General features: G+C 43.3%; 1 protein-coding gene across 7 annotated transcripts in view; it reads right to left on the minus strand.

The window, feature by feature from the left end:
• The window catches only part of inpp4b (inositol polyphosphate-4-phosphatase type II B), a 141752-nt gene that overhangs the window by 60173 nt on the left and 64618 nt on the right, over positions 1–16961 (minus strand). For all 7 annotated transcript variants that reach the window (XM_076032783.1, XM_076032778.1, XM_076032790.1 and 4 more), the window contains one exon: positions 3873–3984. In XM_076032783.1, the coding sequence (XP_075888898.1) occupies positions 3873–3984 (112 nt within the window). The remainder of the gene's footprint in view (positions 1–3872; positions 3985–16961) is intronic.

Consider the following 16961-nt stretch of genomic DNA (forward strand, 5'->3'; position numbering starts at 1 on the left):
GCAATCACAAAATGTAAAATTGTCATGTTCAACGCAGGTTTTGTCAATCACTTTCGAGCCGACGGACGACTGCTTTCAATTGATGTTTTTCCGAACCTTTCATTTCTGCCATATTTCAATAAATAGCATTCCTCATTCCTCCACACTGCGTCAGCGAACATTGACGTCCTTCACCTCACTTCATTGTCAGCGTCTGTATCCTGATCACTTGTTTGTTAGAGTCAAAAAAAACAACAACAGCATACCTGTTGTGTGGCTGTTAATCGATAAATGAAAAAGGGGCACATTTGAATTCCACACGCAGAACATTTCTTTAACATTGTCTTTTGAGACATGGTAATTATCTTCTCACTCGCTGGTCGTCAGCAAATTTCCCCAAAATACAAGCTGCAGAGAAACAGAAGCGGCAACATTTTCCCATCACACGGCAGCAGCAGCAGCAGCAGCAGCAGCAGCAGCAGCAGCAGCCCGTCTCCTGTTTTTTTCCTGCTGACTATGTAACCCGGTGCCATGTGCTGCATGCTTGACGTGCTCTCCTGGCGTGGGCTCAACCCTGTGTTAATAATGAGGGTTGTAAGCTATTTAACATTTCAAGCAGCTCGCAATTCGCTTTGGACCGACACGGGTGCATGGCATTTGCATTTTTAACTTGCGTCCGCAGGCCTTGATGCGATTCGCGAGTCACTTTGAATAAAAGCGTTTGTTAAACGCACAAAGCTGCAGCCAGACACGCTGACGCTGACGACCATTTAGGAGTGAACGGCCGTTTTCCCCCCTTGTTGCATTTTTACTCTCGGGCCTTGGTGGGCAAAGAGAACTCAGTCTGAATTTAATTCATTTTTGATGCTCTCCATTTTCATTTACAACCAGGGCATTTATAATGTAAGCTGGCGAGTTCATTTAACAGCGTTCTTGCGCTTCTCAGCTCCTTGTGACGCGTCCACGTCAGAGCGACGGCTTTGAGGTAGGGCAAATCGTCAGCTTCCCCTTTCCCCCCCATTATTTTCTCCCCTCCTCCTCTCCCCTCCACCCCAGCCTGAAGTCTGGAAGTCTTCATCAAAGCGGAACTGACAACTAACAATCTGTGTTGCCTGCTGCACGTCAGCTCTGGCCTGTCTGATGAACCATTTAACACAGCCAGACAGCCCAACCTGTCCCCAGAAAAAGCCCATAATGACCGCGAGCAACAATCCATCACCTCTCGCAGCTTTGGAAACTGATCATGAACTAGAAAGACACCCGAGCCAACCGGCAAACCCGCACTGAAAGATGCCCAAAGTGTCGATTGTACAGAACCACTGGCGGCTGGAAAGGTTTTTTTTTTTTTAAAGCACATAACAGAGTAATGTCTGGGACCAAAAGGGAGGCACATAAGATGAATCAAGGGCCGCAGCTGTGGAAGGAACGCCATTGTAATGTTGGGTAGCGGGCAACATGTGTTGGATGGCTCTTTGTCTGATGACTAAAGGAGACCAGATCAAAGGTGACTTTCTTGTCTCAGCTGTTCATCTTTTCTTTTTTTTTTTTTCCAGGTCATTTGGATATTCATACGTTTCCCTGGCAATAACGCAATCATCAAACAAGTGTCTCTCTCTCTCACTGTTGTTCTCTCTCTCCCTTTCTCTTTCTCCCCCCCCCCCCCCCCCCCCCACACACACACACACACACACACAGCCGCGTGTGTGTTACTAATCATTCAGCTCCTGGAAATTTCAAAAAGAGGCTAAAATGCATTATTAGATTTAGAGTTGACCTTGACTTCACCTTCTCTATGCTTCTAAAGGCACACGCCAAACTGTTCAGTCTTTCATGTTGTCCTCCAAAAAGGTGATTTGTGACAAAAATCACCAACAACAAGAGTCTATCCATGAATGATGATGACTAGACAGTCTCTTTACATTTCGAAACCAATTCGAGCTCTTGAAACATTTTTCTGCAGTTTTACACCAACCACTGATGATCATTCTCATGTCAATGTCATATCTCATCACATTGTATTACAAGCTGCATTTCCATTACCCCTAGAATTCCACAATGTACCGAAATATCGCAATAAAAAACAGGTCATGAAAACGTCTAAACTTCGAAAAACCTCTCAAATATGGCTAAAGGGATTTGACGCTCGGATGAGGTGGTTTTTCAGACACATCGATATAGAGGTGTATCGCAAAAGTGACATGAAAACACTATTCGCATGTACACGCCAGGCGTGACGTACGGAGTCATGTGCCAAGTTCACTTCAAATGAAAATGGCGTGTTACGTTTGGATGGAGGAGGAGACGGAATGGTTTTTACAAGTAATCAGAAAAAAATAACAACCATTTTTGACAGCACACAAACGTAAACAAACAAGGGGCAAACGTAACTCTTGTAAATCTCGCAAGACGAGATTTTAGGAGAATTACAGTTTATGTGCTTCACACTATTCAATGGAAACACCTGCAAATCGCAATTGTACTTTGTTGAAATTCTAGAAATATTGCTTTTATTTTGCAAAAAGCTGTCATGGAAACGCACCTACTGTCAGATTATTGGTAAATTTTGTGGTAAATTCCACAGCATGCTTCTACTTAGATGCTCCACGGTCACAATATAGCATCACTGTATATTGTCCATAAATTTCAGCCCAAAGTTGAATTTCCCTAATGATTTGTGACTACAGTGTATATACAGAACAGCAAAACCAGGCATCATAAGGAAAGTGAAAGAACCGTCCCTCCCAGTCAGTTCAGTGTCGACCGCGAGGCCTCCCCTCGTCCCTCCACTCCTCCTTTGCAGCAGGAACAGAAGGCACGCGAGGGGAAATGTGCTTTGACAACGTACACCCGCCTACCGAGGCACGCGCATGCGCACGTGCGCGCAGGGGCAACGCGTTCATCAGCGCGACATGGGCAGATTGTCAGTGACACTGTGGAGCCTCGCAGGAAACCTCCCTGCACCAGCAACAGGGGTGGGCAGAAGAGAAAGCCAGTCAGCCATGCAGAAGCCCTCGGTCAATTATATAAGGCAATGCTTCTCTCTCTCTCTCTCTCTCACACACACACACACATGCATACAAAAGCACAGTGCAAATCAAACGTTGGTAAAGGACTACAAGTGTCCACGCAGCTGTTGAAAAACTCTTTAAATCCCCAACTCTGCCTCCGCAGCTCGCACTCACTTCTGACAAATCTGGCACCGTTAAGAGCAAAGTGAAAGTGGAAGAAAAAAAAACGTGTTAGTTGAGTGACGTGAGGTTACGTACAACTCGGGTTCCGGCGTGTTGGCAACCCATCAGGATGACGCGACCTTCAGCGAGAAAACTTTGAAGACGAAAGAAGAAGGAGGAGGAGGAGGAGGAGAAGAAAACGGCAACGCTCCTCCTCTTCTCATCCTGTTCCCTGATTACGTTAGTCCCTTCAGAGGCGAGCGAGGCGGTGTGCATTGTCTGAGATTACAGGGCGTGCGTACGTGCGTGCGTACGTGCGTGTGTGTGCGTGCATGCGTGCAGGCGTATGGGTATGGGTGGTTGCAGCGGCAGGAAAGACACATTCAAAGAACAACTTCCACACGGTCAGATGAAAGAGCCAAGCTGCAGGGCCGACTACACACACACACACACACACACACACACACACACATACAGGAGAACCAGGAAGCTAATTTGGTCAGTCTTGTACACACACACACACTCACTCACTCACACGCGCGCACACACGCACGCCTCTAAATCCCTATTAGGTTTTACCGAAGTTTATTTAATCTCATTGCAGGACTTGAGCGGTGCCAGTCTAATCCTCGCATTAGCGTGAAGGCATCTGAAGTGCGGACGCCCTCGCGCCTGCCTCGTCCTCCTCCTCATCACCCCTCCCACCCTCCCCACTAGTCTCACCTTATGCGAGGGTTTGTCCGCGGCGATGTGGTCCACGTCGACCTCCTCCATCTCGCCCATCGTCAGACGACTCACCACCACCGTGCCCGCTGCGCACACACCGTCGGCTGACCTGCAACCAGGCACAAGGGAGGCTCTCAGTGTTCGCCTTAGGTCATTTCATCAGGGCTGGCAAAAGTATTCACATTGCGTATTTCAGGAAAAAGGTAGGATACTTGTGTGGAAAAAAAAATACTCTGGTAAAAGTACTGATTCAAATCTTTTACTTCAAGTAAAAGTAAGAAAGTACAGGTTCTGAGATGAAAGAAAGTAAGAATTATTATTTTTCTTTCTGCCATTAATGAAACTACAGTCACCCAGGTACTCCAAAGTAATATCCCTCTTAAATATAATTCAGTTTTATAACTGCACAACAGCATAGTTCAAATAGCTCCACTTCAAGCGACCAGCTGGAATAATAAGTGTATTACTTTTCAAAGAATTTGTATCAGTAAAAGTAACAGGCATGTTTTTCCAATGTGAGGAGTTGAAAAGTACAGATATTTGTAGGTAAGTAAAAAGATGTCAGAAACATTTATTGAAGTACAGAAACAAAAGTATTTGTATTTTGTTGCTTCCCACCTCTGTAATTTAATTCACAGCAGAATAAAGCATTTGCCTCTTTAGTTTGAATGTTTTTGGTGCCCCACCCACACCCCCGTTACTCCGAGCACCTGAAAAAAAAAAAAAAAAATCACGCCTTCATGTTGGAGATTCCAACCCTCCCAACGTAATGAGCTTATTGCCACTTTTGAAAGGGTAGTGGAATTTTGCAGCTGTTTGACTAGAAAGTGGAATCAGGACACACTTGGACTGCGGCAATCGTTTTTTTCATCCCCCTTTTTTTCCCTGACAGATTTTGCAGCAGTGCGCATGCAGAGTGGAGTCGGGCCCGCTCCGCTGGGAAGTTGGCGAATGAGAAGGAAAGGAACATTTCATCACGTCGTTCAAAAGCCTGTATATTAAACCTGCCCTGCGTGCCCGTCGGTCGCAAAACTGATACTAGGAGTTTCATTTCATACCCCCACCCTCCACCCCGACTCCACTGACCGACCGACCAATCACTTTTCCAATCACGGCGCCGTGATTAGGGGGCTGATAAAAAAATCCATAGTATTGGCACAAAGACAGGCGGCCCCTCAAATGAAGAAAAATGCTCCCGTCCCGGGGCATCGTGCAAGCAAGATGATCACCTTAACAGACCCATCCATAATGTGCTCAGTTCCACTTCCAGTTGGAGAAAATATTGGATGTTCCGTGCCAGCCAAATGTCTGGGGGGTGGGGTGGGTGGGGAGTGTGGGGGGCGGGGGTGACACACCCCTGGCTGGGGGAGAGACAGAACGTAAAGAGACGGTGATGGAGGCAGAAGGGAGGCTTTCAAGGCCAATCCATCACGGCGGGACGCGAGGGAGTAAATCTAATCGCACCTGGGGGAGAAGAGGAAGAGAGGAGGACAAGGAAGAGGAGGCACTGCGGCGGCAGTCGGAGAGACGGACTGAGGGAAGAGAGGAGGATCTGGGAGGGGGTTGGGAGAGACAGGGCGAGGGGCGTCTCCACGGTGGGATGCTGGGAGCGTCTGTTAGCGCTTAATGTCTTGCTGCAGTTCCCCAAGCAAAGGAAATAACACAGGTTGCCTTATAAATCTAATCATGGTCCCTCGCCAGACACCTGTCTCACTGTTTACCCCTCTGCTCATCATCCTGCCGTCGCCACCCCCACCACCCGCCGTTTCCTCCTCATAATCTCCCTATGCAGCAGGACTGAGGCTCGCCGCTGTAAGAAAGTCACCCTGACTTTGAACAAACAGCGCGCGGCCACGATGGCCCGGCGCGTAATTGAGGAAATGAAGATTAACATGCATCACATTTAGTGGTAGCCTTCCTTCAGCAAACCTCAGGGGTGACAGCGCCTCCTCCTCACCTCACCCCTGCACGACAGACACACACGCACACACCCCAACACCCTTTTGCTGTTTAAGATTGCCTTGCCTCAATCCACTAATGAAAGTCTATTTAAGCAGACAGAGGGGACCGTCTCTAAATGACTAAGATAAGTGATCAACACCACTGGTGGAGGTGCAGCGCAAGCATATACAAATGTCATGTGTCAGGAGGAAAATAAATGGGAAACAGATTAAAGAAGGTAGCGACACACGTGATGGTGCGAGGTGTAAATAAACATGTAAATAGATGACAATTATTGAATGCAAGTTACACCTGAAACCAGTCCAGGGAACAATTTAATTTTTCAAAATTTAAGTAACTTGGTATAATACAGCAAACAATTTTTTCATAACTATAGAGATATGTATTAAAACAACTAATTTACTGACATAACTTTAATATGTAAGGCCGCTTGGTAGTAAACCCCATTATAAGTAGGTAATAAACCTTTTAATCATTATTAATCTGTTATTAATGTATTATTACAAAAATACAAATATACTGGACATAGAAACTATTACATTATCAGTATATAGACATAAAGAAAATCTTAACTTGATAGTAATTTTTGTCTCATCTCCGTAAGATTTGCAGTCAGTGCAGCGTGCATCAACTTTTAAGCAGAACCATCCGTTTACAGTGACACAAACTTTATTCCTTTTTTTTTTTTTTTTTGCCGACTTTAGTTAAGCATGCACATAAAATGACCTGCAATTAACTTTGAAGGTTCTGCTGAGAGTGTGGATGAAAGAAATACGCGTCTCCCTCTGCTCTCGCCCTCCTCCTCCTTCCCCTCCACCTCTCTTTCTCTTTCCGTCTGTTCGGCCTGGCAAGGAAACAAATTTGCACACTGTTCTTTGCCTGCGAGCCTATCTCTCCTTAAAAAAAAAAAATGTAATTGGCCCAGGATCAAGAAACACTTAATCAGGGGGTTTTGTTAAAGTGACAAAAATAATGTGCTTAAAATGTTTGAATTTGGCACACTTCAAAAATTAATTAGTTATCAGGAATCTCCTCATATTTAACAGCTATTTTCTCCAGGAAGCAAAAAAAGCCTCTGACATTTCAAAAACACATATTTTTAATGCGTGCGGGACGTGCATCCTAATTTATTTCAGATGGTTTTGCACGCCTGTTATGTATAAGCCATGTTTGCGAGGCAATTTGCATTAAAATATCTGTACTAAAATAAATCTTAATAAACTCAAAGTGACTGGATTCTTTTTTTTTTTGCCAGCGGACAAGAGTGACGTGTCGCTAAGCACCATGTGAGATCTGATCTGTTCAGCCGAGGCTCCATCATGCGGCAAAAATAAACTGTCAGTGATGACGGGCGTAATCTGTTTAATCAGAAACAAGTGTATTATCTTAACCGATGTGAACGCTGACAAAGGGGTCTACAGACGCACGAGTCACACAGTCTTCTTGAGTTGGTTGAATCATGGTCACAAAACAAATCTGACCACTGTTGATGCCGTACCATCAGTGCAACAGGAGCATTTCTGCTGCTTTACAGCCGACAGCTGCCGTGGCCACGGCGACATGCTGGCCAGTGTGACGGTTGTTTAAGCTACACCCATTTCATAGCCATTTTCAGTGCTGCTTTTGTTTTATTATGTACTCTAGTGCACACAATTAAAGAACCCCCCTACAAGGAACACCTGTCTGGGACCCGGCAGATGTGGCAGTGACTTTTGTGACATCGTAAAGGGCTGAGTTACTTTGTGAATTTTTAGAACAATAAAGACATAGACAATGGACTTTTTTTTATTTCATTTTTGTGAATTTTATGTTCACAGACGTGCAGTCCCATTGTTGTAAAACAGTGGTTCTGTGGAAATGATAAATAATAGAAAAAGATATTGCAGATTCCTACTTACTGCGGTGTGAGTGCCAGAGCTGCACTGCATTCCTATTATGAATAAACCATATTTACAATTTAACTATAATGCAGAGCAATTGAGTGAAAACAGCAGGACAACTACATGAGTCGGTGTATTTGGTGTAATGCTGTGTGACAGTTTTTAAGCAGACTGAGGGAGACTAATGAGGAATTGCCCGGCTGAAAAATGGGACACAATAAAGTGCTGCGACAACCTCTTTGGTGACGATGCATTGATTTTAAATCCGCTGTCTGGATGTATCAATAGACTGGCAGGTTGGTGTAATTTATCACCAAACTGCTTGCACTTGGTGTGGTTGTTTATCTCAGCAGAAGAGTCCTGTGAAGAGCTGGCCACGGGCCCAGCGCGCCTCCTGCCTCTCACCCATAGATAATGGATGAATGGCTTCTTAATTAATACTTTACATGGAGAGATTTGTGGCAGCGCTACATTTTCTGTCATAATGAAAGCCTCGTCAGGAACATCATAGTTGTAATCCATCTTCATGCTTCATAAAGTCTTTGGCCTTATTGTTAATGCCTTGGTTCAACAGAGCAAACGTAGATCACCACTGTAGATTATTCTCAGTATTCTGTGAGGAGTGCTTGGTTTCATGGGTTCTATTTATCCTGCATATTGCTGTATCTTAGAGGCTGTGTGTTGAGAACTTTGCTTTTCGAAAAGAGTACATACAGACAGTAAATTACATGTATGCTGTAGATTATTACTGTATTTTATATACTGTAGATTATAAAAACAAAGCAAAAAAAACATCACTTCCTTTTCAATTACAATGGATTATATGGAACAATGACCCTGCACTGTGATAAATATTGTGTATTTCTATTGATATTTCTTTCTAACTAACATAATTTCTGTGTGAGCAGGATGAGCACATTACTCAAAATTGGGATTTTACCATTTTGCTTCCTGTGGTTGCGGGCTTGAAATAAAAAATGATGCTTATGTGTGAACCCAAATAAGTTAAAGACAAACAAAACACGGGCCAAAGTCTATTAATATTGACCTAGCACCTGTAAAGATAGAGTCAGCAGTAGAGGGAACGGAATTCATACAACTTTTTGTTTTTAAGGTTTGTTCTTATGAATCCATGGGTGGCGGCGGTTCATCGTGAAACATCAAAGCAGCAACACTTCCCTGGCCAACAGGCACTTTTCTCTGTGGGAGGCTTCACACAAGAGGGGAAAGCACCTGGGAGACTCGCAAATAAAGCACCAACAACATTGGCTTGAGTCACAGGGGCCTCCTGCCTCAGCCGCAAACTAAAAATACATCAACAGGATCTCGGGTGGTTGGGGGGGTGGCTCTGAAATCGTCTATAAGACTTATAGATCGAAAGCGGTGGGAGAAAGTACACTATGAGAACCCAGAACCCTATACACAAGCTACATGAATGTTACAGCCTTGACGTCAGGCTGAGGAAGTGTAGATGAGATTTTTGACCTATATAGCGCTGGACGGGTGGGCTAAATATAGCGCTGGCGAGTTCTCACTGAGGACAGATGTTAGGACACAGGACTCTATAGTAACAGAGGAGTGGAGGGATGCCAGTTTGAGAGGTAATACCAGGACTTTTCGCTGTAATTAACAGCTTCATAATGAGCCCCAGCTGTAATGAAATTGTCTGGTGAGGGGAATCCCCATCAATTCAGCAAAAACTGAAGCAATTGCTTGTCAAAGTGACCAAAGTCACCAGGAAAGGCTGGAGTGAGAACTGAAGTTGTTTTAGTGGGAGAAAATGAGTTGATTTTCTTGATGCGTGTGAGGTTTTTTACCCCCTGAAACCATCACACAGCGACACAGCTTCAAAAGGAACTCCTTCACAGATGCAGCCAAACATTTGGAGAAAATATCCCGGTGCAGCGAGAAAGAAGCCACATGGATGGAGGCCTGGCATGGACGGACTGATGCTGCACAATTAGAGAAAGTTGGAAGCAGGTCAGCTGGAGGGTCAGAGAACTTCACATATAGCAGCATTATTGGGTTCTAACAAATGGTAATATTGGCTATTTCTTTTTACTATCATTTGAATTGCCAGAAATGCAGCTTAATAATAACTGGCAAGTGAGCACAATTCAATCAGGTGAGGTGACTTGTGGGCAGCTTTGTTTTTTGTTTTGTTTTGTTTGTTTACAGTACAGTCAGTGTAATTTCCCAGGGCAGGGATTCAGGTCCAAACAATCTCTACTACACTCAATTTATTAAGTAGTTCCTTCCAATTCTCATATTAAATAAATTATTCATGAATGCTGTTCGTGCTGCAGTTGTATTTCTGTTGGACCATGGATGTGAATTGCTTCCAGTTGTGTTCCTTCAAATTATGTGTAATGTTGATCAACAGTTTACAGCGGCTGTTAAACCCTCTCTTTAAAAAAAAAAAAACATAAAAAAAGGATAAAATTATGCTCTTTGAATATCGATCTGTCTTTTTTCTGCGCACTGCATGCGGGACGAGTGCAGCAGTGCGTGGATGAGCCTTAAAGAGGGAATGAAGCAGCAACTGTACAACAGATGTTTCATCTGTCCAGCTGTATATTTTTGTTTTGTTTTTGTTTGTTTTTTTGTGACTGATGCAAACAGCATTAACTGGTGAGTCCCGGCTGTGTGGTCAAGTTACGAGGAGTCTTGTTGTATAAATTCTGGCTGAGAGATCGTGTTCACACATTACAGCCCTTCCAGTTAAATGTGAGAAATGTTCAGGGAAGGGGATAGTGACACGCAGTGCATTAAAAAGCAACTAAGTGCAATTTGGTAGTAGTAGCAGCGACACACTCTGTGCTATTCAAGCCTGTTAGCTCTCACAAAGGCTCCAATTTGTAATCAAAACAAGCTGATTTATTCAGAGCACACCAGTGGGATCAATCTTTACACCATGAAAATTTATGCCACGTACACAAATCTTCTGTCTGCTGCAACACATCTGTAAGAGGCAGACAAGGCGCAATGTCAGAGGGAACCAGCGCCAGATATGTGACTTTAAACGCATCCTATTTGTTCCAGTTCTGTCACACGCACGGGGCACTGCATCCCTGCATGACGAGAAATTTCTTTGCGCTACATTTGCTTTTATGCCCGAGCCGTGCCAGCATCAGGGGCAGCCCGGGATAAAGCGTTTTCACAGAGGAAGTACGGTGGAAAAGCGGCAGAACGGCCTTTATGATCCTACATAAATATAGAAACATAGTCGGTTCATAAAACTTTTGTCTAATCCCTTCTTTTCTTTTAAAAGAAAAACAGCTGTTTGTGTAGCAAAACACCTACAAATAATATGTGGAAACCCTAGATAATCTTCTCAGTATCATGTTTGCGTGTAATATTGTTCAGAAAAACAAAAATGTTTGAATGCAGTCGTGAATTAACAATGCGTAACTGACACGCGCCTTCTGTCAGCTGAAGCTATTGCATGTCAAGCTGTAAATGTTTGTTGCCACCGCTGGCCATGGCGCAGCAGCTTACAAAGAAAACTGGATGCGCTGTCTCTGAGAAAGAAAATGTATATAGGAAGCCTATCCTGCTGGGAATATTAGTGAGCCCAGTGTAGGGAGGAAGAAATATGAAGGCTGTCTGAACCAAAAACCACACAATGCAATGATGTATTCACTGGAGACTTGATGGAGTCAAGCAAAAGTTCTTTTGGCTGCAGCGTCTCCATGTGAATCCTCTCTTTATTAAAAAAAAAATAATAATAATAATAAAAATAACAATAACAAAAAACAACTTCTGTGCAGGTTATTTTTCTCATCATCATCTAAACACAGCCACCCACATCCACTCTCCACTCCAAGCTGATGATGAATATTGAATAGTAATTAGATCATTTACATACTGTTTCCTCGCATCACTCATTTTGGCCCTCATCATTTTCTTATTCCATCTCATTTTTTCACTTTCTGTTCCGAAAAATAAACAAATACATAAAATAATCAACCTTTAAATTAAATATGCATGTGCACATGTGAATATTGTTTAGGAGAATGCAGCTCTTTGCCTGCGCAGCCTGGCCTTTCATCTATATGCAAAAAGGATTTTGGCTCACTGGCACCTCAGTTTTTTGAAAAGTTTGTCGAGGCAGAAGATTGTGAAATCGCAGGTTTACCGTTGCTCCCTGGGTGTGTGCACGAAAACCAAGAGATTTGGGCTCCTTCCTTTTCTTTGGCAATGGTCTTTGGTGTGTGCAAAGTTTGTTTGTGCAACTTTGTCTCTTAAAGCAGCAGTGCACGGATGGCAGACAGAACCAGAGTAATGTGTCCGGGCGAATGTTCATCCACTGAATAGGCATTGGATGGCATTCTCTTGCACTTCACTGACTTTTCATTCAAGCTTAATATTAAGAAGAAACTGACTTGAAACGTACTTTACCATTATTGTACTTTCTTCTCAAGGCTAATGATTGGACAGAGTGTCCTTAAACTAAGAGATCGCATTGCCACCTTGTGCTTCGTCGTGCACTGGACGTCAACCATCCGAGCCTGGATATGTGGATGGGATTTGGGATACCAATAGTGTTCTCTTTTCTTTCTTCTTTCAGTGAAGTAGAGGCATCATGTTCTTGAGCCCTGGCAATTTGATACACGAGGTATCATAACAATGGGATTTCAGCAGCACAAAGCTCTCTTTTGAATTCCATGGAATGCTTTCGGCCTCAAGTTTTATTCCACATGACTTCCCAAAGCGATTTGGACTCCTTGTTCTTTAGTACTGCATCTGGATTTTCCACATTATTTATGGAAGTATTACACTTTGAGCCTTTACGGTGACACCTAAACCTAGGAATGACTTGTGGATCACATAGCAGACCAACAGCTCGGTCACACAGACTGTTGCTGTAAGTTTTCTGTTCACGCTGTCTGTTACTGCTGCTATTTTACCACACATGATACAAACATAGTGCACACTGTACATATAAGGACTCATGCCTGTATGCATTTTCATGGCTGAGCGATAAACAGTGCATTTGCTCCATTACAGTATGTGTATCCATGAAAACAGAAGGCAAATGCTCAGTGTGAGGCCCTTGTAAACTCCATTTACATTACAGATAATGAGTCGGACTGAAGCAGACCGCGTGCGTTTGGCCGACAAGAGCACACACTGACCTGTTTTATTACCAGTTCAGTTTTATTATAAATTTAGTGAGGGTCAAACTTGGGTGTGCTGTCTGGCCATGAAACAGGGCATGAAATAACCTTCAAATGCGTTTGCGCAAGAGCGTCTATCTCTGGATGAGGGGCGGAGGGGAGCTGAAGAGACAATTACACAGTCTGTTTCAAGTTTAATGACTCAGAAACACAAAGAGTATATGAAACAAAAAATAGTGAATGGAGTAAATGCTACACAGTGTTGTTTTGTTTTGTTTTTTTCAATGAAGAGCTGACAACACCAAGAGTCTCCTTTTATTCAGATGTGTTTTTATGCCTTCTAATTTCTTCTGAAAAAGAAGGCCAGAGAAATTCCCGGAACATCCAATTCCAACAGTTACCATCTCGGCCTCAAGCTTTATGTATAATTGGCAAATCAAAATGTGCTTTAATAAAATATGTACGATAACTTTGGGGCAAACATCATGCTGCTGGAAAAATTCAAGTACACTTAATCCAAGATAAAGAAAATGTTTTTAAAGGCCATGCTAATCCAAGATCATTTTTTGTGATTAACAGATTAGCATTTTGTGGCAAGTCTAATTGGTAAATGTCTAAACAATTGACTGGGTGCCATTGTGTAAAAACAAAAATATGAGGGACTAATCAAAAATCTCACCCATCTTGGCTGTTGTCCATCTCTTCTTATGTTTATGTTTTGGTCTCTGTTTGGTTCTGGTGTTTTGGTAAACAGCTACACTGTATTTTTGTGAAGAAAAGATTAGAAAAGTAGAAACATTGTTTCTATGGAAGAGTTCCCACAACCTCCAGCCTGTCTAACCTGTGGAGTGGCCCCAGGAGCAATCATTGGTCCTTTACCATTACCAGTCTATGTGCCCTCCTTCGTTCCGAATCATTATCGCCACATTTGCAAAGTCCGTTGTCATGCTGATAATACACAATAAAATCTCCCACGTGCACTTCATGTGCCACAACATAGTCCACTTTAATCATGTGAACAACATTTGGTACAACTCTGCCAACCTTCAGTTTTTGTGCATCAAATCACAGTGGTGCTGTTGTCTTTTAATATGAAGCATTACGAAGACAAATTATAGAAGATGACAAAAGAGAAAAAAAGAATACAAAATAACAAACTTTCTTCATCAGGCTGGTCTTGAAGTGATCGTGTCTTTATATCAACTTGGTGTGATGACTGCAACTCATCGCACTTAAGGATCAATTTCAGAGAAATTGCCCATCTGCAATAAATCCAGAATTCAGCTGGAAGACTGCTGACAAACTGAAAAACCAAGGACCATATATCTCTTGGATGTAGTTTATGATTGATTTTAAAAAATATATTAATTACTTTCAAAATGCTTGACGGTACTTGCTCCGACTTGTTTCAAAAAGTGATCTGGGTTTTTCAGTTTGTGCCCGGCAGCTTAAAACCTCTTGCTGGTAGATCTTCAGCCAGCTGACTCGGCTAAATTCTATTCCAGCACTTCCTAAAACCCACTTCTGCAGGAGGCCTTCGTGGAGATCATCCATTATTTTCTGCCCCTTATCTTCGACTTAAATATCCTGTTTTCATTACCTTGTTCATATCTGGTCTATTACTCCTGTTTATTTATGTTGTTTTTTTCCCCTTCAAAAAATCAGGCAATATCATCCTCACACTGCAAACATTCTATCACCAAATGCAATCTGGGACAGCCACTTTTAATGTTAATGCCAGCTTTTTGTGATGTCCCGCTCGATCGACGGGTTAAGGTATGAGGGTGAAAACCCTGACGGGATTCACTTTCTGGGCTATGTCAAAGAATCCCTGGGAAGTGAAAAAAAGTTTTAGGAATTCTGTTGATACAGACGATTTGTTGTTTACACACGGAAAGCGGTTAACATTCTGCCAGACTCCCTCTCTCGGGGTGGTGAAAAGACACCAGGATCAAGTTCTGAAAGTTGTGTTTTCCAGAAAATGTTGCGTTTAAGACAAGCATACAGCACTGGTGGAATGTGAACTTATGCAAAACGATCTGTGCTTTCTCCTCATGGAGACGAAAACTGAAGTGCTAAGAAGCAAAAAAAAAACCTAAAGAAATAATCACACCAAGTATTTTCACCCAAACTGTTGAGTTGTGTCTCTTAAGGTAAAATCTGTAGAAACAGGAGAAATACAGTGTTTCCTACTGCTGTGTGCAGTTACTGTTTGTTTAGGACGCTGACCTAAAGATCGAGACGATCTCATATCGTAATCAAAAAACACAAAGGAAATTGAATTAACGATTCAACAGATGCATGTAGTGTGAGCTTCGGTGTGAGTGTATACATTTTTACACACAGCAAAACACTGACGCATGCACATCGAATGACAAGGACTTGTGCAACCACCTATCTAAATGTCAGAGAACAAATAATGGAAATGCACCCTGCGGTGTAGCTTCGCTCACCCTTTACTCCCCACGCGGTCAACATTATGAGTCACCATGAACATGTTATTATGCTAATTGATGTTACATGCCAAATTGGATGTGTAGTACGCATAATGGCAATTAACAACTTGAAAATATGTTTCCTTCTCCGTTGACATGCACTGAAATCCATGGTTGACTTGGAATAATTGCAATATTTTACATATTAAAAAAATAAGTGGCAGTTGGGGTCTTTATAAACTTTTCATCCAGGATGATGCAAACTAGTAAGTACTTATCTAATCATCAAAGCAGGTTTTTTTCTCTCGTTTTGTATCATAAACATGGCTGTAACTTCATCAATACGTGCAATCCTCACACTCATATGACTCTTGTGGGGCAGCAGAGCCCATTCAGCACCAAAAATGAGTCGGGTCAGAAAATATAAAAGAACTTCACAGAGATGAAGTGAATTAAAAGATGACGGATGAGCTGTCGGAGCTTGCCGCTTATAACCGGGTGAGCATCCACAAGTCAGCGCACAACACGTGAGCAAGTCGACGTGCATATTGATTCACCAAACAGTGATTGGGGCCTTAATTCAAATGACAGCCGCAGTGAAAAAAGACAAAAAAGTTTGCCGAGGTGTTAAAGGATGAAACGCTGTGATGTCAGCGTGGAGGCCTGATAGGTTGAAACAACAGCTCCCGTCATTTGTGGTCAAGAAACAGGTGCGAAAGCGACGGACGCTGCCAGATGTGGATGGAAACGGAGCGACAAAGTTGGTAAAGTTTCTCGCCAACACAGCTCGCCGTCAGAGCACCACTGCGGGGCAAGGAAGTGCTCGAAGTTCAGCCCTCGTCGGATAAACACAGACTGCACTTCATTTCGAATCCGCCGCCCGGCGCACAGCAATAAATATTGCACTGCGACATTTTGAACATTACAACGCTCCTGTTAACACGCTCTTTGTTCGTACAGCTTGTCGACGGGCTGCACGCACGGGCTGCACGCACGCACGCACGCACGCACGCGAAGGCGCAGAAGTGCCGCGGCAAAACGGCCGTTAAACTGTTTACAGCAGCTTTACTGTAAACTGGCAGCCAGAGGAAAAAAAGAAAAGAAAAAAAGAAGCAGCCACAGAATAACCGGCGGTAAGATGACGGAACCCAACCTGAATCTCGGGTCCAGTAATAGATCAATGGGCACAGCGGCCACTGAAATATGACAAGTGTGCGACTGTTTAAATCTATTTTTAGCCTGAAAAAATAAAAATAAAGAGGAACTCTGCATTGCATTATTGAAGATAATAGAAAACTACAAGGCAGACAGGATACCATGCGTGACCTCATCCTCTATAGCGCACGCACAGAACTAATTGCAGTCCTCGCTCTCGCTCTCCCCTCTCCTCCCCCCCACGCGGTCCCAGCAGGGAGCCTGAGTGACGGAATGCCACAATTTATTCTACGAGCTAAACTAGGTGGGGGATAAAAGCGGAAACAAACAGAGAGCGGCGAGACACGCTTGTACGCACCTCACTCCTTCCTGCTTCCGTTTTGCCCTCATTATCACCCCCTCATTACTTAGCATGTGGCACCTCCAGCGTGCCTCCGAACCATTTTGGAGCAAATTTATGAAAACCCTGTACAACGCATTGCCCGCCACCACCCTCCGCACTCGTCACCGGCCAATGTGTAGATATGTGCTGGA

The sequence above is a fragment of the Nelusetta ayraudi genome, unplaced genomic scaffold (genome assembly GCF_046127955.1).
Source record: "Nelusetta ayraudi isolate G7.1 ecotype Tasmania unplaced genomic scaffold, CSIRO-AGI_Nayr_v1 ptg000004l, whole genome shotgun sequence".
Lineage (NCBI taxonomy): Eukaryota > Metazoa > Chordata > Actinopteri > Tetraodontiformes > Monacanthidae > Nelusetta > Nelusetta ayraudi.